We start from the raw sequence: 23,906 nt of genomic DNA, 5'->3' as shown, positions 1-23,906 counted from the left end.
GGGCGGCCTGGCGGGGGCTGAAGCCGAGGGCAGAGACTGGCAAGACCGTCCGCCAGGGCTAAACCCGGCCTTCAGCCGAGCCAAGCGCAATGGCTTCTTCCAGTGCTGCTCAGGGCCTCGCGGGTGACATTGCCCGTCGTCCTGGATCCGGCTCTTGTTCTGAGGAGGCGGCGTCCAGAAGTCGGAAGCAGTTGCCCTAAGACACGTAAAGATGGAAAACAGTCACTCGGGGCGTAGCATGGAGGGGCCGGACCCCAAGGCCCCCGGCTCGGCAGCCAGCACGGTAGGCGGCTCCGCCCCTCGTCTGGCGAAGCCCCTAAAGCTGACCCTTCCCGCCACCTGTAGCACGGCCGGCACTTCACGCGGCTCCGCCCCCGTCTGGCGAAGCCCCTAAAGCTGACCCTTCCCGCCACCTGTAGCGCGGCCGGCACTTCACGCGCTCCGCCCCCGTCTGGCGAAGCCCTTAAAACTGACCCTTCCCGCCACCTGTAGCGCGGCCGCACAAGCGCCGACGGCGGAGCGACTGCGAGTCGCTATGGAACCGGACGGGACCTACGAGCCTGGATTCGTGGGCATTCGATTCTGCCAGGAATGGTGAGGCCGGGGGAGCGGCGTGTGAGGGGAGAGACGGGTGGTTCCAGGGCTGAGCTCTGACCTCCCCTTCCCCACAGTAACAACATGCTGTACCCCAAGGAAGATAAGGAAAACCGTATTCTGCTGTACGCGGTGAGCCCTGGCCTGTGGGGCGCCCCGCTGGCCCCGACGTGTCCTGGCGTCGCCTCCCCGTCACCCCGCGAGTGGACCCGGCCGCCTGTCTCGGCCGCAGCCCTCCCCTCCGCCCCGGGCCCTCCGGGGGCGTCCCCGTGACCGCCTTCCCGCCCCACTCGTCCTCCCGCAGTGCCGGAACTGTGATTACCAGCAGGAAGCCGACAACAGCTGCATCTACGTCAACAAAATCACGCACGAAGTGGAGTGAGTGGCGGCGCCGCAGCTGGGGGGCGGGGGCGTTGGCTCGGGAGGCCGAGGGGGGGACTCACGCAGCCCCCTCCCCGCAGCGAGCTGACCCAGATCATCGCCGACGTGTCCCAGGACCCCACGCTGCCGCGGACCGAGGACCACCCGTGCCAGAAGTGAGAGCCGAGCCGGTGCCGGGGAGGGGGCGCGGCCGTCTTCAGTGGGCGGGGAAAGGCGCGGGAGGGCGCGGCGAGCCCTGCGTGACCCAGCCGCCCCCCACCAGGTGCGGCCACAAGGAGGCGGTGTTCTTCCAGTCCCACAGCGCTCGGGCCGAGGTGAGGGTCGCCTGCCTCCCGGGCCACGGGCTTGGGCCTTCCCAGGGGCGGGGGGCGCAATTCCAGGGTGACCCTGCCGGCCCGGAACTCTGGGCCTTGGGAAGGTTCCCCAGGCCGTTCTTTGGGGGCGAGACCCCGTTGAGTGTGTGTGTGGGGGGGTGCCCCGTGCTGTTTCCCGACCCTGAGCGTGCCCCCGTTTCTGCCAGGACGCCATGCGCCTCTACTATGTGTGCACGGCCCCACACTGTGGCCACCGCTGGACCGAGTGACCGCCGCGCCGCGGGTAATAAATGCCAAGTACTGCACAGCGCTTCCTGTGTTTATTTGCCTCGTGGCTGGGATGGCTGAGCCGAGCGGCTCAGGCGGGGCGGTGCAGGGCGCGGTGCTGCGCGTAGGCGTCGGGCCTCGAGCTGGTGAAGCCGCAGTCCTCGCACACGTGCAGCTTCTCGCGGCGCTCGCGGTAGGCGTAGCTGGCTGGCTGCCCGTGCACCTTGGCGAGGTGAGCTTCGAGGGAGCAGCGCTGCGTAAATGCCTTCCCACAGGCTCCGCAGCGGAATGGCCGGATCCCTGTGCGGACGGGAAGCAGAGGGGGACCGTGGCCTCCAGACGAGGATGCCTGCCAGCCGCCGTCTGCTGCCCCCAGGCGGGGCATGCGGGGCCGGACCTGCTGACCTCGCCCCCCCCCACCAGTGTGCCCTCCCCTGGGGGGTTCCTTACACCCCTCCCATCCGGGCCCCAAGTCCTGTCAGCAGCACCTGTCTTCCCGCCGTACACCTGCCGGGGTGCAGGGCGCACCGGCACCTCCCTCCGTGTCATTCTGCCCCGCCTGGGGCCCGCCAGCCCCGCTCGGTCCGCGCTGTGGCTCACCAGTGTGAGTCCTCATGTGGCGCTTGAGGTCGAAGGCGTCGTGGAAGCCTTTGCCGCAGCAGCGGCACACGTGGCGGCGGGCCGGGCTGTGGCACTTGAGGTGGCGCGTCAGCATGCGTTGCAGCGGGAAGGCCTTGGGGCAGAGCGGGCAGCCGAGTGTCCCGGGGCCCCTGGGAGCAGAGGCCAGGGTGCCCTGTGTGGGCTTCCAGGGGGACACGCGTTAGCAGCCCCCCAGGCTGGACCCTCCTCACCCTTCGTTCCTGCACAAACGTGTACTGACAGAGTGCCCTGAGCCTGGGGTTAGTGTGTGCGCGTGTCACCCGCTCTGCACGCCTCCTCTTGGCCAACCCCCATGGCGCTTACCATAACTATTTCTCCATAGCAAGTACCATTATCCTCTATACTTCCCTGCCCCGGTAGAATAAAAGCTCCACACAGGAGTGAGTTTGTGTCTTCCCGGTAAATACACCGTGCCTGCCTGGAATGGCGCCTGCTTCTCAGCGACCACTGAAATGTTCAGGTCCACATCTGCATTCCGGCAAATGCTGATCTAGCCTTGGCCGGTGTTGACAGCACATTGCCCCCTCCTCCTTGGATCCTGTCCTGCCCTACTGGACACTGGATGGAGATGTCCCTCGGGACAGAGGCTGCGACTGTCTCACCGCCCCACCCCCGCGGTGGGAAGACAGGGCTTGGAATACGACCTTCCAGCGAGCTCACTGCTAGAGAAGCAGCGGGAGGGCCATGGGGGGCCGGGGAGTGAGGGGCAAGGGCGGGCAGCACTGGGTGAGGCTGAGTGGGCAGGAGGAAACTGAGTCCTACGCTGGGGCCCAGCTGCAGACTCACCGCTGCCCAGGAGTCCCCGAGGCTGGAGGACTGGGGTGTGGGTGGCCCACCCCGGCTGCTGCAGGCTGAGGAGAGAAGCCAGACGGTGATGCTTTGCGTCTCCCCTGCCCCTCACCTCCAGGCCCAGTGAGGGGCCCACCTGGGATGTAGGCATCTCCCCGGAGCTGGTCAGGCAGGTGGCCCCAGTTGGGTGGCTGCGGGCGTCGACTCCTGACCAGGAAGGCTCGGGGCATCACCTCGGGAATGGTGCGATGGCTCCACACACATGCACAGGGCTGCCCCCTGCACCTGCTGTTGGCCCTCAGCTCCCAAGAGACCTATCCCAGGTGGGAAGGGAGGGGAAAGCCCGGAGGAGCCTCATTCTCTTCATGCAAATTTCGTGACAAGACCAGGGAGCAGCCGGAGCTGGCCTGGTTACCTCTGCCCTGGGCCAGCCACTCCTCTCCTGGGCCAAGTTCCTGCAGGACCTCTCAGCCTCCAGGGGCAGACAAGCACTGAGACCCCCAAGGAGGGTCAAGCAAGAGGCGATGGGGAGAGGAGGTAGGCCCAGGGGGAGTGAGCGTCCCCATGGAATTAAGGCAAGGGACTTAGGGCTCTGTTTGCCAGGCAAATCAGTCACTACCGGACATCCAGCAGCCTGCTTGGCTATTCAAATCCAGCAGCTGTCTGGGGAAGGAGGGGCAGGGTGGTGCAGGGACAGTGGGTCCACAGGGAGGGACCAGGCTGTGCACCTTCAGGCAGGAGACGCCATCTCTCCGATCCTCAGATGTCTGGGGCTGATGTTCAGCCAGAAGCATGGTTCAAGTGCAGTAGGTGTTAAAATCAGGTTAATAGCCTGACCTTTAGTGACTGCCTGGGACACCACTCTTCCCATCTCCCATAGTCTGGAAAGTAAAGGAAGTCAGTCTCCTGACAGCCAGGGCTCCTGCGATCCCACCCCAGCACTCTGGCCAGGTTTTCTTCTAGATTGGCCATTGTCTGATCTCTTTTTTAATTATTATTTTTTTGACAGGCAGAGTGGACAGTGAGAGTGAGAGACAGAGAGAAAGGTCTTCCTTCTGTTGGTTCACCCCCAAATGGCCACCATGGCCAGCGCACCACGCTGATCTGAAGCCAGGAGCCAGGTGCTTCTCCTGGTCTTCCATGCGGGTGCAGGGCCCAAGCACTTGGGCCATCCTCCACTGCCTTCCCGGGCCACAGCAGAGAGCTGGACTGGAAGAGGAGCAACCGGAACAGAATCCGGCGCCCCGACCGGGACTAGAACCTGGGGTGCCAGCACCGCAGGCGGAGGATTAGCCTATTGAGCCACGGTGCCGGCCCATTGTCTAATCTCTTAACTAGGGTTATGGGTCTGGAACACTCCCAGGTAGTTATTTTATCTCATTTATTTACCCAAGAATATTTTCTTTTTAAAATTTTTATTTATTTATTTGAAAGAGTTACTCAGAGGCAGAGGCAGAGAGAAAGAAGTCTTCCATCCACTGGTTCACTCCCCAAATGGCCACAATGGCAAAAATTGGACCGATCTGAAGCCAGGAGCCAGGATCTTCTTCCAGGTCTCCCATGTGGGTGCAGGGGCCCAGGCACTTGGGCCACCTCCCACTGCTTTCCCAGGCCACAGCAGAGAGCTGGATCATAAGAAGAGCAGCTGGGACTTGAACCAATGCCCATATGGGACGCTGGCACCGCAGGTGGAGACTTAACCTACTATGCCACAGCACAGGCCCCATACCCAGCAATATTCTAAGCTCCAACTGCAGGCCAGGCTTAACTCGGCACCAAAAATGAATACCCAAGTCCAAAGGAAAGACACACCAATGGCAACCCAGAATGATCAACAGTGAACGGGAAGGCACTGGCATTGTGGCACAGCGGGTAAAGCCACCACCCGTGACACCAGCATCCCATGAGCACCAGTTAGAGCCCTGGCTGTTCCACTTCCAATCCAACTCCCTGCTAATGCTTCTGGGAAAGCAGCACAAGATGGCCCAGGTGCTTGGGACCCTGCCACCCATGTGGGAGACCCAGATGGACTTCCTGGCTCCTGGCTTCAGCCTGGCCATTGCAACCATATGGGAACTGAGACAGCAGATGGAAGCTTTCTCTCTCTCTTAACTCTGCCTTTCAATCTTCTTTTTAAAAATTTTTTTCTCCTTTTTCTTTTTTAAAATGTCTTTTTAAAAAAATTTTTTGAGTGTTTTTATTTATTTGAAAGGCAGCAGTACAGAGCAGAAGAGGCAGAAAGAGAGAGGTCTTCCATCCGCTGGTTCATTCCCCAAATGGACACAACGGCCGGAGCTGTCCTGATCTGAAGGCAGGAGCCAGGAGCTTCTTCCAGGTCTCCCACATGGGTGCAGGGGCCATCTTCCACTACTTTCCCAGCAGAGAGCTGGACTGAAGAGGAGCAGCCAGGACTTGAACCGGCGCCCATATGGGATGGCGGCACTGCAGGCAGTGGCTTTACCTGATGTGCCACAGTGCCAGCCCCTGTCTTTCAATCTTGAAACAGGAAGATGCGATTTTCGGTGAAAGGGAAGGGTATTCAGGCGGGAACAAAGTCTTGGCAGTGAGAGGGAGCATTTCCTCACGTCCCTCCGGTCCCTGAGAATCAGTGCAGCTGACCCGCGGCAGGAAGCTAAGGGCCACAGTGCTGAGATGCAGAACAGGCTGTCGCCTCCCACTCAGCAGTTTGTACTCAAAGTTCACGTGAGAAGGCCGCGGCCTCCATGCGGCCAGGGGACGGCTAGGCAGTGCCCCGGCCTCAGCGGGCCCATCTGTAACTGGGGGTTGAAGGGAGGCCCTGCAGCCACGGCTGCTGTGGCCGGAGCAGGTCTGGCAGACGCTGGTGTGAAGGGAGAGCCTGGCCAGCGTGTGGGGAGACTGTTTCCTCGGTTGTCCTGTCCCCATGCCCACCGGTACGTCTCCGGGGGGCACTGGTGCTAGGTGTCATTTGCCCCCAGATGCCTCTCTGTTCTGTCTCGCCCTGCTCCACGGCCTGGACCTGGTGGGCTGCGTGACCAGGGCTCCAGTACCCTCTGGCTTCTGGTAGGAGTTGGACGACAGGGCAGTAACAAGCTCAGGGTGTTGAGTCCCCAGCTCCCCCTAGTGGGGCTGCCAGAGCCAGAGCTCCTCTCCCAGGGCCCTGCCTTTCTGGTTTTCGCTTTGCACCTGCGGCCCAGGGTGGTAAGAGCCCCGCTCTGGCAGCAGTCCCAGGGAAGTCAGCAGGGACTGTACCGGCCTGGTGATTCCCTAGTCCTGCCCACTGCTTTGCAAGCTGTCTCCCTGGAACACAGGCACGCTCCTCTTCCTGCTGGCGCTCTGCGGGTCCCCCGATGGCAAGCACGCCCTCCAGCCCCAGCAGCACTGTCTCCCCAGGAGGTCTGAGCACACTCAGGGCTCAGGAGCTTGGCTTTGAAGGGGGCAGCGCCACACTAGCTGCATCCTACCTACCAGCCCTGTTCCCTTCTGCTCCAGAACCCAGCCCTGTCTTGCAAACACGCCTTGGACAGCAGAGGGTCCCATGGCAAAGCGCCAAGGCCTCTGGGAAGACTTCCCGTCACCATGGTGGGTGCCTTGCTTCATGCCTTTGCTCCTAGTTGGGTGAGGTTGCGCTGCTGGGTGCCACAGCAGCCATGTTGTAATTGTGAGGCTGTGAACTAAGAGGCACACTCGTCCCTGCAGCTTGGGCCTTCTGTGGTCCTGATGTGTTCATGTCCTCATGACACAAGGCCCAGCTGTGCCCCCAGGCTAACAGGTGTCTCAGCTCTGGGCCAGGACACAGCTGGGCCACCGCACAGATCAGAGTGGAGTGCACACATCACAGCAAGCTGGGAGCGGGGGGGGGGGGGGAGGGCCTGCCCCTGCCAGCGTCCCTTGTGTAGGGACTTGGTCACAAACCCACTTTCTCAGCAGACACACCACGTGGAGGACGCCTGCTACCTAGGGGAGCTGGCACCAGTGCTGGGAGTTCACGGGACGAGGCTGGATGCAGCCTTCCCGCTGAGGTCAGTTACTGGTCCCAGCTGCGGGATGGCCCGGGCCTCCAGCCGGACTGTCAGTTTCTCCTGCCGTGGATGGGGCCTCCAGTGGGTTCAAAGCAAGAAGGGCTGGCCCCTCCTTGGGGGACAGCTGGCCCCACTGGTCAAAGACCACACACAACCATCTACCCCCTCCAGTGGCAGCCCCATGGGGTGGGGCTGGGTGAGGTGGGAGGCCAGGCCCTGGGGCAAACCTGAGTCTCCTGAACATAGCTCTCTACCAGTTTGTGGATGGGCCAGGGTAGGCACTACAAACTACTGCTCCAAGCCTGTCAGTTTAATTCTTAAAATACCTATTTCTTCAAACACAGCAGAGGTGTGGGGGAGGGGGTGCTGCCGGCCCTCAGTACCCCCGCGCCTTCCTCCGCACGGCCTGTACCAGCAGTTCCGAGTAGTGTTCTAGCAGGGTGTGCAAGTCTGGGCTGGCCAGCGGGCACAGCGGAGGTGGGGAGGGGGGCGCTGGGCTGGGCAGGGCCTGGGCGGGGGCCATGTCGGTCCCAACTAGCCAGTCGGTGGCCTCCAGCTGGCTGTGGATCCAAAGGAAGGTGGACGCCAGCTCGGTCTGTGCCTGCCGCCGCTCGGCCCCCATCTGGTTGCTGGAGACCAACTGCAAGGGACGCCGATCGGGTCAGGGTCCACCCAGGCCAGGCAGGCCCAAGGGACCCCCTTCACCCCTTTCCCTGCCTCGGGCCTGGCTTACCGTGTGGTAAAGGCCCAGGGCTTCTTGGAAGGCAGTCTGCAGCCTGCGCACGACACTCCCCACGCTGGTCAGCTCAAGGGGCACTGGGGGCGGGACTTCAGCCGGCAGCCCCAGCTCCCCGCAGTGGCCAGGGCTGCCCCGGATCAGGCTGAGTGCACCTGCAGGTGGAGAGGAAGAACAGGCCAGACATTTGTTCTTCCTGGCTGGTTGCAGAGGGGTCTGGGGGCTGGGCCAACTCTGACAGCGGTCGGTCCGCAGCACGCCCTTCACGCCCCAAGGCCCCTGCCTCCCCTCTGTTTCTCCTGTGGCCAAATCACTTTGTGATGCATGTGACACTCTGGTTCTGCCTGGGCGCTGCCCCTAGCTACGATGTCAGTTCTCTGTAGTCTCATTTACCACCATGTCCCCAATGCCTGACATACATGAAGTGCTCATTGAATATTTAAGTAAACCCGCAAAGGAATGCATGGCGCCAGTCCTGGGCCAGAGCAAGTGTCCACCTCTGGCACTGAGCTCAGGGGACTGTCCCCACGTGGTACTCACCAGGGGTGGGCTCCAGGAAGGAAGCAGTGCAACTAGGGACTCCAGGCCTGGCCTCTGGAAACTGGGGGCTGTTGGGGTGGGCAGGAGAGTTGAGGGGCTCAGGAGCTGGGAGCCTTGTGAGAAAGGCAGAGTGGTGGGGTCTTGGGACATTATTATCCATGGGGCCAGGTGCTGGGGCCGTGACACAGGGCTGGGCTTCCGTGGGCTTCTGGGACCAGACACGTGTGGGTGACTCCAGAGGGGGTGGGGACAACAGGAGCCTGTCACAGACACTTGGCAGGGTCAGTCTCAGGTTGGCCCGGGCCTCGTGGTTGCCCTGGGAGGGGAGGGTGGGCCCTTGGCTCTCGCTGCCAGAACTGGGTGTCGCTGTGGCGGTGATGGGGTGGAGCTCCTGGCCCAGGGAGGCCAGCTCCCCCACAGATGAGGGCCTTCTGAGGGCCCTGGCCAGCTCAGCCACAACAGAGCCTTCACTGTCCTCCAGGGAGATGCTGCGTGACATCTTGGCATGGAAGCTGGCAGTGGCCTCCATGTAGGAACAGGTGGAGGGGGTGTGGACACCCGGAGCCAGGCCGGGGGGAGGTACGGATGTGGGTGTCGGCGGCTTCCTGTCTGTGGGAGGCACTGGGGAGGAAGGGACACAGGGAGCCGGGCAGGTGAGGCAGGAGGCTGAAAAGGAAGTAGAGGCGCGTGCTCAGCCCCCAGTCGCAGAGTGCATGGACAGCATCCCCTCAGGGTGGTGACAGGGTCTGAATGCACCCCCACCCAGCAGCCCCCAGGGCTGTCCACGTGGGGCTGGGGGCACTCACTCCGTGGGCACCAGGCCTCCGAGGTCTCCGCAGCCTTCTCCCCACAGCGGACCTGCAAGCAGAGCTCTGAGGTGAGGACAGGCTCCTGGCTCTGAGCCCCGGGCCCCGGAGGACGGCGGCTCCAGTACTCACCGTGCTCCCCTCCGGGGAGGCGTGGCCAGCACCTGCTCGCAGGGGCTCGGCTCTGGGCTGGCTCCCCCTGCTGTCCGTGGGCTTCACCTCGGGAGACTTGGCCAGGTGGCGGGGCAGCCGGGCAGGGAAGGCCTGGGCGAGCCTGTGGGGAGGGAAGCAGCTGGGCGGGGCCGCTCCCCCAGCCTGTCCGGGTGCCGGCCGCGGGGCTGGGAGTTCCGCCCTCCTACCTGGATGGCTTCTGGAGGCGTGAGAGGAACTGGGCCGAGATGCTCAGCCGGGGGTTGAGGAAGACGTCCTCGGCCTCAGGGACGTTCGTGTCCCCCAGGGAGCCGTGGAAGAGCTCTAAGGCGATGCCCAGGGCGCTCAGGGTTGCTGCGCTCACAGGCCAGCAGGCCCGCCCCACAAGCCTCCACAGGAACCCAGCGGGGCAAAGGCAGCGGCGGGAGGAGCTGCGCACTCAGCCGGCCCTCCCCGCCCGCGCCAGCCTCGCCCGCGCCAGCCTCGCCCGCCCCGCCCGGGGACAGGCCTGCCCCAGACGCCCACACGTGCCCGGGCGGGGCTCAGAGCGGTGGCCCTACCTTCAGGGTGGGCGTCAGTGAGGGTCTCGAAGTGGTGGCGGAGGAACTTCTCCTGCTCAGGGGTCTGGGGCAGGGAGCTGCTGGGCATGCTGGGCCCCTCGGGCCGGGGCAGCTCCTCCTCCGAGGGGCCTGGGCAGCCTGGGAGAGCGACAGAGGGGGACAAGGCGGGCAGAGAAGCTGTCACATGCGTCACAGGAGCCGCCACTCGACAATGGAGAAAGCGGGACTCGCCCCGCCCTCGCCCTCGCCGCCATCCGGCCAAGGCACCTGAGGCTCAGTGGGCGCAGGCCAGGGCTGCCTGTGCCCACCCCTCAGCCGGGCCCAGGCCCTGGGCTTCCCTGTATGGCCCCTGCTCACCTCGTGAGTGGGGCGTCGTTCCGGCACAGCGAGGCCCTGGCTCGGGCCGAGGAGGGGAGGCCTGGCTGCACTCCACATCACTGTCTGACTCCCCCGAATCTGCAGAAGCAGAGCACAGGGTCAGAGGCCCCCAGTGCCCACACCGGGTGAGCCAGGGCATGTGGGCATCGGTTTCCCCATCTGGAGAATGGGGACAGTGACAGCAGCCACCCCTATTTTTCTGAGCCAGGGAAGTTGCGTGGCGAGGAGGGGGCAGAGCTGGGTTCTCAGCGGGAGCAGGGCTCCAGAACCCTCAGGCAATGGCAGGAACCATGTCTGTCTTCTTAGGGCAGGTGGGTCAAGGTCACCATCAGTACCCAGGAAGGAGCCTGCTGGCGGAACAGACTGTCAGAAGGTCCTTGCCTGCTCCACACTCACCCTCGGGTGGGCTCTGATCCTTCAAGCTGATGGAAGAGACCCTGAGGTAGGAGTCAGCGAGCTGGTCTCCAGGCCCTGCCTCGGCCTCCTTCTCGAAGGACTCGCTGCAAGGCCGCGTGAGTGGGGTGAGGAATGACTTACACTGGCGAGCAAACACCTGGTCCCACCCAGAGCCTGGGCACCAGCACCCTGCTCGACCACGAGCCCTCTCTTGGCTTCTCCCGTCTCCCCCTGTGCTCCCTTCCCGTGCTGCACCCCACCTGGAGCCAGCAAAGCCAAGGCTGCAGTTGTGACCCCTTCCTGCCCATCCAGGCCTCAGCCCTCTCCCTCGGCGGTCTCCATGCCATGGCCCCAGGGAGAGGCCTCTGTGCGCCCCTCAGCAGGGGGCTCCTCTCTCCAACTACAGCTCCCTGCAGTGTGGAGGCCACTCACCTGTCTGTCCCCGGGACTGGCACCTCTGCCTCCAGGGAGTAGATGAAGAGCTCGCTGGCCTCCGCTGGCTCCCTCTGTGGTGGCAGGAAGGGGCGCTGCCCGCAGCCGTCCTCGCGGGGGCTCTCTGACTGTGGGGGGAGGGGGCGCAGCCTCCTGAGGCCGCTGTGCAGCCGGGCCTCTGCAGGCCACCCAGCATTAGGCCAGCTAAGGCCTAGGAGGAAGCTGCCCGGGGCCTCAGCCTCGGACAGAGCCAGGACCTGTGCCAAGAGCCCTGCTCCCTGACCTGGTCCTGTGCTTCCCCTGCACTGTCGGCCCTATGGCTCTACCCTCTAGGAATCCACTTAGATCAAGTTCAAGAACGAGCAGGCCAAACCAAGGTGAGAGGCTGGAATACTGGCTACCTTGAGCTAGGGGAGGGGCACCAGGGGTCTCCTAGGAGGCAGAAAATACTCGGTTTTGACCGCGGTAGTCGATACATGGGAATCACCCAGGGAGTCCACCGAGCTCTGTGCCTCGTCGGTGCGTTACTGCATGTGGACAAGGGGGCTTCGGAAAGGGCACAGAAATGCATATTATGAAAAAAGCTACGCGTGGACTTCCTTTTTTTTTTTTTTTTTTGCACCCTAATCAACTTACTATTTAATTCCATTTGTTGACAAACTTTTGGAAGTTTCCTTGTCTTGCACCATAATGAAGAAGAAAACCGCACAGCGCGCTAAAAAGTTCTGCTTGGAAAACAACAGAGCTACAGCTGCTGGGGCCCGGCCCTGCTCCTGGTGCTGGCTTCCTGCAGAAGCCCTCTGAGGCACAGGAGAACCTAAAGCCCAGAGAGGCAAAGCCTCTTACTCCAGGTCACACAGCCAGGAAAGGGAGGGCTCAGGGCTCCATCGACTCAAATGCCCCTCACTCAGATACAGAGGGGCTGGGCTGCTCTAGGGCCATGCTCTTAGACCCAAAGCACCTACTTCCTGAAGGCTCCTGGTCTATCCTGGGAGGTCTCACTGTGCAACAGACCTGGGGCTCCCCGTCCTGTCCTCTCCACACCTCTGGAGTCAAAGTAAGAGACCCCCCGGCCCCACGTCCTGGGTGGGCAGCCGTAGCGCAGAGGCTGCAGGCAGGGCTGGGGTGGGCGGGCTCCGTACCTCGCTCAGCAGACCTGCCAGGTTCTGTGGCTCCACCGTGTCCAGAATGGAGTCGTCCAGGCTCTCGGCCTTCATGGGGGTAAAGTAGCAATCCAGCTCCCGCACATCCAGGATCGTCTTGAGGGGCTCCTGGCCAGCCCGTTCCGCCCAGCGGCCGTGGGGCTGGTAGCTGCGCTTGGGGTGGAAGGCCGAGCCGTCCGCCACATCGTCATCTCCTAGCTTGAGGGAAAGGGGAAGGTCAGGCAGCAGCCCTGCTCACCAGCTCCAGTGAGGACCACGGACACTGCGCAGGCCGCAGCCATTTGCAGACAACTTCAGGCTGAACTGCACACGCACTGCTCTGCGTCCCTGCACGCACGTTCGGCTACGTTTCAATTAGCTAACGTGTTGAAAACTCCTGATTTTTGTCCCGGGCCTGCTCTTCCTAAAGGCTCCCCTACCTCAGCCATTCTTTCCAGTTGCTGAGCCCCCTCATTCCTCGCTTGTTCTGTACACCGTATTTCAGCTGAAAATCCTGTTAGCCCCGCCAGACAAACACTTCCAGAACATGGGTGTGCTCGCTCTGGTCCTGTGAATCCACTACTCCTCCCAACACTCTGGATGGACAGACTGCAGAGGACACAGGCTCTGAGCCAGCCCACCCCACCCAGGGTCAATCTCACACCTGAGTCCTAGGTATAAGACTCTGGGCCTCAGCTTCCCCAGTTGATGTGGGGCTAAGAAGAGCCCCTACAAGGGCCGGTGCTGTGGATAGCGGGTTAAGCCACCATCTGCAATGCTGGTATCCCATATGGGCACCAGTTCGAGTCCTGGCTGCTACTCTTCCAATCCAGCTCCCTGATAATGGCTTGGGAAAAGCAGTGGAAGATGACCCAAGCGCTTGGGCCCCTGCACCCATTGGGAGACCCGGAAGAAGCTCCCGAGTCCTGGGTTTGGCCTTGCCCAGTCCTGGCTGTTGCAGCCATCTTGGGAGTGAACCGGCAGATGGAAGATCTCTGCCTCTCTTCTCTCTATATAACTCTTTCAAATAGACAAATAAATCATTAAAAAGAGAGAAGAGCCCTACTCGGCGAGGTGTAAATGGGCTGACCTAGTGAGAGGCTCAGCACCACGGAGCTGCCGAACATCATTCCCGCTGTTACCCGGGCTGGGCAGGGAAATGTCAGGGCCTGAGTGGGCGGAACCAGGCGCCCTGACCTGGCCCGCAGAGGGAGACTTCCCTGAGGAGCTGGCACCGAGGCCAGGACCTGAAATATGACATCGTTCCTGAAACAAACTCCAAACCTAGAGTGTGCCGCCAGCTTCTAACCCATCAGCTCCCAGCTGGCTCCTCTCCAGGGCCAACAATTGTTGATTCAATCTTAAGGCCACCTTGGTCCTTCTCTATCCCTCACAACCAGCTGTTCCCCTCTGAAGTCCACCTAGAATCCCACCCTTTCTTGCTGCTCCAGCCTCTTCGCCTGGATGACAGCAGCAGCCTCCCACCCCCACTCCCCACCCCAGCCCTCAGTGTTTGCCACCTGCGGCCTCGGCACCTGTCAGCCCTGAGTTGGATCCAAGCCTCCCTTGGCCCCAGCTCATCCAGGGGCACAGGGAGGAGTAGGGCAGGACAACAGGGCGTGTCCTGGGAGCTCATGGAGCTCTTCTCCCCACTCCATCCCGGGGGCACCCCCAGCCTCCCTGCTCCTCCCGGAACGTTCTCAGTACAGTCCTGCCTCCTGGCCTTGGCAGTGCCCTGAGCTGCACGCCTCGCTTGCTCCAGCTCTGCTCAGATGTCCTCCTCCCTCAAGACCCTTTCTTCTTCCCCTAAAACTGCCCTCCTCCACTCTGCTTCTCGGAGTCTTTTTCTTCCACAGCGTTGATGAGCTCCCAGCATGCTGAGCAGCACTTATATTTCCCACGACACTGTCCCTCTCCGACATCACAAGTAAGCCGTGAAGGGAGGGGCTGCCTGCCCTGCTCACTGCTCTACCTCCGAAAACCAGAACAGCACCCGGCACCGTGCGTGGGAATCGCATGAGCGCAGAGCTGTCCAGGCCGGCGCTGCGGGGCTGATGGCATGCTCCGGCCGCAGAGAGACGGAGAGAGGGAATGACGACCCGGAGGACAGCAAGGTGCGGGCAGGGCCCCTCCTCTGCCCGCCCCAGGCGTTCCACTCCCCAGGAGACTCACCAGCCGCTTTGCCCAAAGTGGCAGCTTGCCGTTAGTCAGCAGGCAGCGAGGATCTGGAGAGACACAAGGAATCCATGGGAGTAGGACCAACAGCCTGGCAGACAAACGGGCAACGTGCACAGGTGGGCGGCTTCCCAAAGAGGCGGCACAGGAACTCACAGATCGAAAGGTGCTCAACCTCACTAATTGCCAAGGAATGCAAATTTAAACAATAGAATATAATGCTGTACTCGTAAGCCTGACCAAGATTAAAATACTTAACACTGCTGAATGTTGACAAAAAGTAGGGGGGGTGGAGGGCCCGGCACGGCGATGCATGGAGCAGTAATTGGATTTGGAGAGCTCTTGGGGTTCTCTCAAAAAAATAAGCCAACTCTTGGGTGGTGCTAAGAGAGGGCAGGCAGGTGGGTGAGCTGCTTCTGAGAGGAAGGAGAGAACAATCCCCAGGCTCTAAGACAGCTAATGGACATAAATAACACGATGTGTTCCCGGGCTATGTCCAAAGGCATATTAAGTTCAGGAAAATTCACACCAGACTGGTACGGGGTCAACCGGAGAGGACACCAGACTGGGCATGAGGGTGGCCACAGGCATTACGGACGAGCTCACTTTGTAACGTTCGCCTCTCTGAGGCTAAACTCTCACACCGCTGTTGCCCAGGAGGCAGATCCCCAGGCAGCCCCTGCCTGTGTCCCCTTGCAGGGACAGCCCACCCCCACCCTAAAAGCACGCTGGTCATCACCATTGCCAGCCTTGCTGGAAGCCACATGGCCAAGGGCAACCAAGGGAAGCCTGCCAGGGGCTTCTGGGCATCCTCTTGCAAGGGGATTCTCAGGAGGGAATGGCTCGCATCCTCAACCTGTCTCAAAGTTGCTGAGTGACCACTCTCCCTCTTGCCTGAACAGAATCTGTCTCGTCTTCCGGTTCATAGCACCGTGTCTCATAGACAGCTCTTATACCCCCTGCCTTTGGTCAAGTGGTTAAGCTGACTCTGCCCTCGGCTGATGGATCGCATGACTCAGGCCTGGTCAACCAGAGAGACTGGCTCAGAAACAGGCACATGATTCACACCAGAAACTTGAGTCATGACCTGGGATTTTGTATTAGAACCATTAACGAATCAGAATTAAAGAGGTGCTGGCCTCTCTATTGAGTTTTATAAACTGCAGTTGCTGGAGCGTCTTTTCCCCTGGCACAGGCAGAGTCTGCCTGAAGGCACAGCCAGCGTGAAGAAAAGCCAACATGGACACAAGATGGGGACGGATATTTTCCTTTCGGCGTCACCTGACGCCCTGGATCGGGCCAGGCCTAATGCCAATCCTCTCGAATTTTCAGTTAAGTGAACCAAACACTCGCTCCAGCTTAACCAGACTCTCTAGTCTGGTTATTCTTGCTCTGAAAGAGCCCTGGCTGATACAGTTACTGAGTTTCAATCACTGCGCCAGGCCTGGCAAACACAGTGGGTGAAACCCCGGGATGACCAAGCAGGCCCCCCGACGGGCCGCCCGCCCACCTGGATCCAAGCGCTCCTTGGACGGTGTCGTCAGCAGCTCTTCTGGCTCGCACTCCTCCTCCAGCTCTTCCTCCGTCTGCTCTCCAGGACTCAGCGAGCGAGGGGCACGGGGTGTGGTCGTGCACGTCTCCTGCCTGCAGCCGGAGGAGCAGTAAGGAGAGAAGTAGTGGTGAGTGGGGGTGGGGTCGGGAGGGGCCTCGTGCTAAGCTCCCTGTGGACACATTCCTGGCTTCTGGTCAAGATGGTGCTGGAAGGCCACTCGTTTGACACCAGCCCTCCACCAGAAAGACGTCCCCTCAACAAATACATAACAAAGGCTGCGCTCAAGATAAGACAAAGTGTCTCAGGGCCGTAGCAATGGGCCAGACGGCAAAGCGGACAGGGAGTCCGCCGTCCTGGACTGCAGGTGCCCTTTGGGTGCAGCCAAGAGATTTTTGCCTCTTTGGAGTTCAGGAAACTAAACAGGCTGGACACGCATGTGGTGGGCACCGGGGCCAGATCCCGCTCACAGTCAAACACCAAAAACCCCTGGTGCCGCGCTCTGTGGCACCTCCGCCCAGCTTGGACAGGCGGTCCGTGTCAGGGCCTAGTCCCACAGGGCCTGGGAGGCAACGGCAAAGCCTCAAGACAGAGAGGCCGTGAGGGGACAGAGCCAGAGGCAGAGGAGAAAGCCCAGAGGGCCTTGCCCTCAGGAGCACCTCCCAAATCAAACCCCGCAGCAAGAACACGAGTTCATGGAAGTTACCAGCGTGCGGCAGGAAGACTTTAACAACTACATCTAAGACCCCAAGAACTAAGTGAGGAAAGTGTCCCCTTAAAGGAAGAGGGGACGCCGAGCTGCGCGGAGCCCTCCCTACTGCCGGCCGTGCCTCGGCTTCCCCTCCCACGGTGCCTACAGGCCTGCCGTGCACTGTGCTTTCCCACTTGGAAACCCCTCCCACGTGCACTTCTGGAACTTTCCAGGCCACGTCTGTCTCCCCCACTGGGCCATGGGTGCCCTAAGGGCAGGGCCAGGGCTGTCCTGGCCACAGCCACGTCCCCAGCATCACTCTTCATGGGGCCCACGGCGGATGAAGAGAGGCTGCCAGGACCTGGGGTCGCTGCTCCAGTTCCGGTCCTTGGTGTGCTGCTGCTGCTCCTGGTGGTCCATCTCCAACAAGTGCTGCTTCATGCAGTTGGTGATCTCGGGGCCCAGGTGCCAGATGAACACACAGCTGCAGAGGCCAAAGCAGAGGTGGAAGGGGCAGAAGGAGTGACCGTGGGTGCCACCGCCCTGTCTGACCCCCGGGCCGCCTGGGTCCCCAGACCCTCCTGGAAAACACCCCTCCGCCGCTTGGCGTAGAGGTGCCAGACGTTGTCAGATCTATACCCTGGCCTGGGTCCAGGGCGTCCCAGCAAACCAAGGCCTGCACTGGAGGGAGGGAGCTTTGGGGATGGGCTGCAGACGGACAGGAGCGACCAGAGGGACAGAGGTCTTCCATCCACTAGTTTACTCCCCAGAGGGCCACAATGCCTGAAACCAGGAGCCAGGAGCGCCCAAGCACTGGTCCTTTTCACTAACTCTTTGAAGACCTCTCATATATGTCCCATCCGTTACCAGAGGGGCCCAGCCAGCTCTGCCCACCTGTCTCCGGACACTGTGATCAAGTGACGACAATCATAGGTGAACTTCATGCCAGTGACGATTTCTGCAAGCAAAGCAGAAAAACTGCCCTTGCCTTTGGAGTCAGAGGCGGTATAGGCGGGGGAGGCCTGGGGAAGGCGCTGAGCAGCCAAACACACCCACCTGAGTGACCGAACATCTTGGCAACACACTCGCCCGAGTAAAAGTCGATCACTGAGATGCTTTTGTCAGAGCAGCTTGTGGCCAGGAAGGTGCCTGAGGGGTCCACATGGACCTGCCGGGAAGAGGACCCAAGTGTCACTCAGCCCCTCGGCTTCTTCCTATTGTGAGGCCTGGGCCAGACAGCCCAGCACCCCAGAGGGGGAGGCCCAGCCCTTTGCAGGACCCCCAGCGCAGGAAATCGTGCCAGGAGTCCTCACGATGCACCCAGGCAGGGGAGGGGGCTCCTGCTCCCCACTACCACAGCATGACGGTAGCAGGGTCCCGTGCTAAGCACTGCACCTGGCCGAACTTGACCCCTTCACAGAACTGCCTAGGACAGGAGCGGTTTCTATCTGCTGTTTACAGGCAATGAAACAGGCGCCAGAGTTGACACTTGAACAGGATCACACGCAGAGTGAGGCAGAGCGGGGGCTGAGCTTGGAGCCTGAACTCGGTATTACCAACTCAGTAGGCCAGAGGCTCTGAGGCCTCCACCTTGTGTCCAGCAGGGCCAGGCCCGGAGATGAGTCCATGCCTCTCAGGTTCTTCCTCCAACTCTGTTGCCACTCAAAACAGAACCCACCCAAACGCCCCTGCCTGAGGCAGGGCTCAGTAAATAGAGGGACCACAGTCAGGGCCCCCCACGCCCCATCCCCAGCTTCCTCGGCTAACCAGGCCCAAGTGGACACTGGCAGCCTGCGATCATTTAAGCACTAAGGACACAGGGCAGGCGGCCCAGGATGGGAGTTCCCACCCCTCACCTTCAGCAGGGATCCTTCATCACCCTGGGAGCCCTTGTAGCACTTCTTCTGCTTCCCGTTCACGGTGTTGTAGACCCTGGTGGGGAGGGGGCACGATGCAGCCAACAGGGCCCTGCCCGCCCGTGCCCTCCTACCAGCTGGTCCTGGTTCCTCTGCCCTGGAATCCTGTTATCTCCTGCCCCCATCCGGGGCCTGGACAGAAGCCCTGTCTCAGGGACTGAGACCCAGCTCTGTGAGGTGAGGGAGCTTCTGTAGTGGGAGATGCACTGAGTGAACGCCTGCCTCCCTCTTGTGCCCAGTTTGAACAAGCCATGAAGCAGCAGAGAGCCCTGCATGCCTCTGCCCTCTGCCGCTTGGCCTTCCCCAGCTCGCTCCTCCACATCCCCTGGGCTCAACTACATGTCTCTCCCTCCAGAGGTCAGGGAGCTCCCCAGAGCCCTGGGACCCAGCCCTGATCACCCTGTGTTGTCACTCTCTGGACCATAAGCTCCATGAAGGAAGGCCGGGGACTATCCTGGCTATAGCTGTGACCCCAACACCGCACTGCCCAGAGAGGACTTAGGGAATGCACATGACTGAGTCACCCCACACGGGTCCCAGGAGACCAGAAGGGAACCCTCTGTGGATGTGGGAGCAAGGCCTGGGAGGGCTCAGCTTCTAAGAAACACGTGCTGGGTCCCTGCGCCCCTCCCAGCTTCTCCGGGGTCAGATGAGCAAGGGGAGGAAAGCAGACAGCCCAGGAGAAGCCCGGCTAGGTCCAGCTAAGGGCGCAGGGCAGTTCCTCACCTCACGTTGCGGTCCTGGCAGGCCACGGCCACGTACTTCTGGGTGATGTCAATGTCCATGTCATATAAGGTGGTTTTCTCTGCCACATGGTGGGTACGGACAAAGTGGAGCCCATCTGAGGCCTGGCGGGTAGGCAGGACTAAAGTGAGGACACCCAACACGCCCCCCGGCCCCCACCCTCGAGGACACGGCACCTACCTGCTGGGCACTGCGGAAGTAGATGCTCTTGTCGGCCCCACAGCTGATCATCTGGATGTCTCTGTGGCCTGGGGGAAGAGGAGGCAATGCCTCTGACATGGGAGCTGCACAGGCTGGGGGCCCTAGCTAGGGAACTCTGCTGCAAGGGCCATCAACCCGCAGGGCAGGCCTCTGCAGAACAAGATCAGAGAGGGACCCAAAGCTCGTGACACAGAGGGACACCATCTCTAGCGTGGCATTCAGACAGGGGACTCTAGCAGCAGAGGGGCGGTAAGACAGGCGGGAGGCCCACATCATCGAGAAGATCCCCACCAACTTCAGATCAGGCCCCGGGCGCCAGCCTGACCTTCCACCCTGTATACAGATCAACATGGGACAGAGTCCTGTCCTGGGGCCCACAGAGAGCCAGGACAAGCTCCGCTCTGGACCAGGCATTCTTCGCTGCCAGAGTCAAAGCCTTGACCACTGTGCTCGGAACCGGGCTTCTCTTGAGCCTCAGCTCTCTGCCTACGCTCGGCCTAATCACAGCCCTGCCCCCGAGAGCTGCACGAAGCCCTGGGGGTAGGGGCCACCATGGGGCAGACAACACAACCTCCTATTGCTCTATAGCTCTCGTTTCTTTACAGAATAAGAGTTGTGGTGGGGACGAGAACAAGAACACGAAGGAGTCTTGGTACAGCAGAAGCTGCCTTCAGCACAGCACATCCGAAAGAAGCCGGCCTGTCACACAGGAGTCGCTGGCACTCACAAGGACGTGAGCCCTGTGTCGGGGAGGCAGCATGACTTGGGAGTGACCCAGGGAGTGCCTGCACCCCATGGGTGATGTTCTGCTTAATCTGCAGTGGGTGCAGCCAATATTTAACAACATTCAAACCACAGGCAATCAGAACTGTCCCTGGCTATACACGGTGGGCGCACCTGTCCCAGTCCAGAGCTCCTGATGATGAACTTGGATGTGAACTTTCACTGTGATCCTCCGTAAATTATGCACAGATTCTGTGCTCACTTATTTCTATGGAAAGGTTGAGTGACTGAATTCCTTAGCAGGGCAGCTTCAACCAGGCTGGGACTGGCAGCACCTGGTTTCTACTGGGGAAGCCAGCTCAGCCACAGATGGACACCCAGAAGTCGGGTTTAGCTCTGCATTCTTCCAGACTGGCCAGAGGCCACTCCAGAGAGGGGCCCACAGCCCTAGGCAAGTCCCTAGGCTCCTCACCTGCTCGCGTGCGGCTGTGGCCGGAAAATGGGGCACAAAGGAAAAAACCAGGAAGAATCCGTATCTAGTCACAGAAATAGCCCCCCGCAATCCTTGTGATCACCTGTTCTCCCGCCAAGGTTACCAATGCCTATCCTATCTTCTCACAGGCTCAGCACCCCAGTCCCCTTCTGGGGACTGCCAGTCCCCTGGGTCAGGAGGTGGAAGTAGGTGGGGACAGGGGACACATGGGTCAGCTGTGGCCCAAGACAGGTCCCAAGGCCCTGGCACCAGTAACTGCTTCTGGGAAGGGCAGGTTCCTCAAGTTGGAAGAGAGGAAATTATCTTTCCAGGGGCACAAGATCCTGCTCCCAAAGACATAGCTCAGAGACAGAGACCTGATAATTAAAATATTTTTTTTCCTCCTTTGGATTCAGCTAGACGTGGGAACCCAGAGCTTTCTTCTCTCCCTTCTGTTCCATCTAATTCTAGTGGGAATTTTTGCTGTTGCAAGCAAAGGAACCCATGTAACAAAGCGCAGGGACAGGCAGGAAGGGGCTCACCAGCAAACTTAATGGCCGTGATGGAGGAGGAGTGGTCATCCAGGGTCTGCTCCAGGTTGTAGTTCTTCTCCACGTTCAGCACGTGGATCAGGCGGTCCCGACTGGCCGAGGCCAGCAAGGTCAACCCTATGTGTGCAGAGGATGAACCTGGATTCCTGGAAGGCTGTTTGGATGCCTCAGGCTCCCAGAAAGCAGTGGGACACAGCATGTAGAGACAGGGTGAGGAGGAGGACAGCGGAGGAGGTGAGACACATCACGGACTTCTGGGAAGGGTCTGTGGGTACTCAATATAACACCCCTGCAGTTTTACTGTAGGCTGCAAATTTTTCCCAAGTAATGCCTAATAACTGCTCTACCTTCTCCAGGGCAGGAAGAGTCACTCACACACTCACCTCTTTGGTTTGGGCCCTGGTGGGGATGCTGGGACCAGCAGGGAGCAAGTCAAGCAGTCTTGCCTGCAGGTGTCTTGCTTCTGAGAGGCCCAGCCACTCTGGTTACACGGTCACATGGTCGGGAGACCTGGCCATCCTCCCTATTCCCACCGACACCAACTAGCCCTCCCTGTGGCTCCATCTCTCCCACACCCACCGCAGGCTCACCTGTCTCAGGCTTGGAGTACTCCAGGCATAGCACCTCAGCATCATGGGCCTCCACCTTCACCAGCTCATCCATGAAGTGCAGCTCGTGGATCCTGGAGACACACACTGCCCGCTGTTCCCTGCCTGGAGCCCCTCCCACAGCCCCAGGGGCTGCACCACCGCCACAAAAGGCTGAAACAACCAGGCAGGTAATATGGCAAATCCTATCACGGCCACCTGGCCCAGAGCCACCCAACAGCATCTTCTCACCTAGAAACCTGCCCTCCTAAAAGGGACTGTTGAGCCAGACGCCTGAGCAGGCACAGCCCCTTGGGGTTCATGGGCCAGAACATACCCCCAGCGACCTCAACAGTCCTATACAGTCTAGCAGGGCTGCAGCAGAGGTCTCTGGGGGCAGGGCAGAGGCCAGGGGTCAGAGGTCACAGTCAAGGATAGGACCTATGAATGAGAATGTTCCATTCTAGTCTCTCATTCTGAAGTCTCAAATCCTTCCTTATTCTTTCCAAATGGAATCAGTCAACAGGTCACCCAGCTCCCCCCACTCTCTATTTGCTACTTGCCTCACTAGTCTTGGTTAATTCATCTGGGAAAAAAAAAAAAAAAAGTAGCTAATAACAGCGCTTCCTCCAGAGGGTCGGCCAGGATTAAAGCAGTGGAGGCAGCCAGTGCTCAGGCCAGTACTGGCCGAGGGAAAGAGCACGAGGCCCACGTGAGTCCTTGCTATCCTTTGGCCATTCCCAGCTGAGCCCCGTCAGCGAGAGCAGCCCACGGACACGGTCGGTTTGCCTCAGGCAGTAACCACTGTTTAACAATCACAGAATTTCACAGAAAAACACCAGCCCTGCACTCTGAGTTCTCTTGGGCAATGAGGAGACCTGAGGGCACAGAGCCCGCGCTCCTGGTGCCACGAGATGGCTGCCCCTTTACAGGTTCCCCCGTCTCTTCTGTCCCCCACAGCCCCAGCCCCTGGCATTTGTCACCTTCAACCTGCCCCTGTGACAGGGCTTATGTCACAGCCGGGGCCTTCAAACGTCCCACCCTCCCGGCCCTCTCTCAGGGTCCCGTCAGCTGGGGTTTTCACTGTCAGGTCAGCATCGGTGCCACGAGGTGGGTGAAGGGGCCGCTCTGCTCCGGCGTCCTGGGAGTCTGCACGCTGGAGGCCAAGTCTGCACAGCCCAGTTGCTGGACTCGCAGCCGTTACCTTCCCCTCAGCCTCTCTGGAAGCCCCTTGCCGGCTTACACTGCGGGGTGGCTGGTTGCTGCCTGCTGCACTCCCTCCTTCCCAGTGGGCACTGGAGGTGCCAAAGCCGGGGCTCCTCCCCGCTGCCCTGAGATCCCGAGCCAGAGCTGGGAGGCACACGCTAGACGCCGCCAAGGCCCACTTGCCTCAGATTTCCACTGCGGTCGCCTGAAGCCAAGTGCTGGCCATCAGGACTGACCTGCATGACGCGCACCCCGGCTTTCGCGTCCACGGGTGTCCCGCTCTCGCTGCCGCGGTCTGGGAAGTGTGACATGTCCTGCAGGTGCTGGATGTCGTTCTCCACGTACACTACCTTCAGAAGGGTCTGTGGGAAGGACAGGGCTCAGGTCAGTGCTGCAATCAAAGCCTCGCTGGGCCAGACCCTCATTCTTCAGCAGGACTGAAATTCACATTTCGAGCCAGAAGCTTTTACCAGTGTTTCCCAGCGTCCCTTGCAGCCAGAGGAAGTCCCATGAATATATTCTGGGCAATGAGACATGGCTCCAGCTTTGGCAGCCATACTGGATCATGAGAACAGGGCCATCTCTCAAGGACAGAGTGGAGGGCTGCAGGGCCACTGCGCCTCCAGGGGCTTCCTGACGCTGCACCTGCTTACCTTCCAACTACTTTTGTGAGTCAGAAATCCAAACTTGTACACCTTGTTGTGAGCTGTTCTGTTGTCTATAGCCAAATAGGACAAGTTTTTCACAAATGCAGGAGAGGATTCTAACACTGGATGGGGCGGGGGGCAGTGAAGGAGTGCCTGCTACACACGTACCGCTTTAAGGGCCTTTTTTGTTCCAGTGACACTGATCTCTTTCAGCTCTTCCAAATCTCAAGGTCTTTCCCACCACTGGGCCTCTGCACAGGTCATTCCCTGGGTGTGGAACTCTGCCCCTCCCAGTGCT

At 60.5% G+C, this 23,906-nt stretch overlaps 3 protein-coding genes across 5 annotated transcripts in view; 1 reads left to right on the top strand and 2 right to left on the bottom strand.

The window, feature by feature from the left end:
• The first annotated feature begins 143 nt into the window (after positions 1 to 143).
• On the top strand, positions 144 to 1,594 carry POLR2I (RNA polymerase II subunit I). 2 transcript variants are annotated; one of them, XM_017338167.3, is made up of 7 exons: positions 144 to 283; positions 493 to 594; positions 672 to 726; positions 899 to 972; positions 1,056 to 1,130; positions 1,238 to 1,289; positions 1,496 to 1,594. In XM_017338167.3, the coding sequence occupies exons 2-7, from the start codon at positions 536 to 538 to the stop codon at positions 1,556 to 1,558; spliced, it is 378 nt and encodes a 125-aa protein (XP_017193656.1). In that variant the 5' UTR covers positions 144 to 283; positions 493 to 535; the 3' UTR covers positions 1,559 to 1,594. The 2 variants fall into 2 exon arrangements, with proteins under 2 accessions (XP_017193656.1, XP_051692052.1); XM_051836092.2 differs by lacking the exon at positions 672 to 726 and having other exon boundaries at positions 195 to 283.
• A 53-nt stretch (positions 1,595 to 1,647) lies between these two features.
• Positions 1,648 to 3,376, bottom strand: OVOL3 (ovo like zinc finger 3). The gene is given in 4 exon segments (XM_051836094.2): positions 1,648 to 1,856; positions 2,157 to 2,358; positions 3,003 to 3,095; positions 3,098 to 3,376. Coding segments are annotated over 4 exon segments (642 nt in total). The 5' UTR covers positions 3,236 to 3,376.
• Positions 3,377 to 7,295: 3,919 nt separating this feature from the next.
• Positions 7,296 to 23,906, bottom strand: part of WDR62 (WD repeat domain 62) — a 34,389-nt gene continuing 17,778 nt past the window's right edge. For both annotated transcript variants that reach the window (XM_008249558.4, XM_008249559.4), the window contains exons 11-32: positions 23,145 to 23,323; positions 21,759 to 21,850; positions 21,160 to 21,285; positions 19,402 to 19,469; positions 19,204 to 19,325; positions 18,418 to 18,493; positions 17,618 to 17,729; positions 17,456 to 17,519; positions 16,923 to 17,045; positions 15,832 to 15,965; positions 14,319 to 14,371; positions 12,147 to 12,365; positions 11,005 to 11,132; positions 10,573 to 10,676; positions 10,156 to 10,254; positions 9,799 to 9,936; positions 9,448 to 9,562; positions 9,221 to 9,362; positions 9,089 to 9,140; positions 8,283 to 8,948; positions 7,740 to 7,897; positions 7,296 to 7,646 (exon numbers count right to left, since the gene is read on the bottom strand). In XM_008249558.4, the coding sequence (XP_008247780.3) occupies positions 7,383 to 7,646; positions 7,740 to 7,897; positions 8,283 to 8,948; positions 9,089 to 9,140; positions 9,221 to 9,362; positions 9,448 to 9,562; positions 9,799 to 9,936; positions 10,156 to 10,254; positions 10,573 to 10,676; positions 11,005 to 11,132; positions 12,147 to 12,365; positions 14,319 to 14,371; positions 15,832 to 15,965; positions 16,923 to 17,045; positions 17,456 to 17,519; positions 17,618 to 17,729; positions 18,418 to 18,493; positions 19,204 to 19,325; positions 19,402 to 19,469; positions 21,160 to 21,285; positions 21,759 to 21,850; positions 23,145 to 23,323 (3,234 nt within the window). In that variant the 3' untranslated portion in view covers positions 7,296 to 7,382. The remainder of the gene's footprint in view (positions 7,647 to 7,739; positions 7,898 to 8,282; positions 8,949 to 9,088; positions 9,141 to 9,220; positions 9,363 to 9,447; positions 9,563 to 9,798; positions 9,937 to 10,155; positions 10,255 to 10,572; positions 10,677 to 11,004; positions 11,133 to 12,146; positions 12,366 to 14,318; positions 14,372 to 15,831; positions 15,966 to 16,922; positions 17,046 to 17,455; positions 17,520 to 17,617; positions 17,730 to 18,417; positions 18,494 to 19,203; positions 19,326 to 19,401; positions 19,470 to 21,159; positions 21,286 to 21,758; positions 21,851 to 23,144; positions 23,324 to 23,906) is intronic.

The sequence above is a fragment of the Oryctolagus cuniculus genome, chromosome 18 (assembly GCF_964237555.1).
Source record: "Oryctolagus cuniculus chromosome 18, mOryCun1.1, whole genome shotgun sequence".
Lineage (NCBI taxonomy): Eukaryota > Metazoa > Chordata > Mammalia > Lagomorpha > Leporidae > Oryctolagus > Oryctolagus cuniculus.
The sequence above is the reverse complement of the archived record's forward strand: the minus strand, read 5'-3'. Positions and strand labels throughout refer to the sequence as shown.

What these genes read in the sequence shown, in the direction of transcription:
- POLR2I (XM_051836092.2), top strand. Translation starts at nt 212, where the DNA reads ATGGAAAACAGTCACTCGGGGCGTAGCATGGAGGGGCCGGACCCCAAG. An exon ending in ATTCGATTCTGCCAGGAATG is followed by an intron (nt 595 to 898) that starts GTGAGGCCGGGG and finishes GTCCTCCCGCAG; the next exon opens with TGCCGGAACTGTGATTACCA. An exon ending in CCCACAGCGCTCGGGCCGAG is followed by an intron (nt 1,290 to 1,495) that starts GTGAGGGTCGCC and finishes CGTTTCTGCCAG; the next exon opens with GACGCCATGCGCCTCTACTA.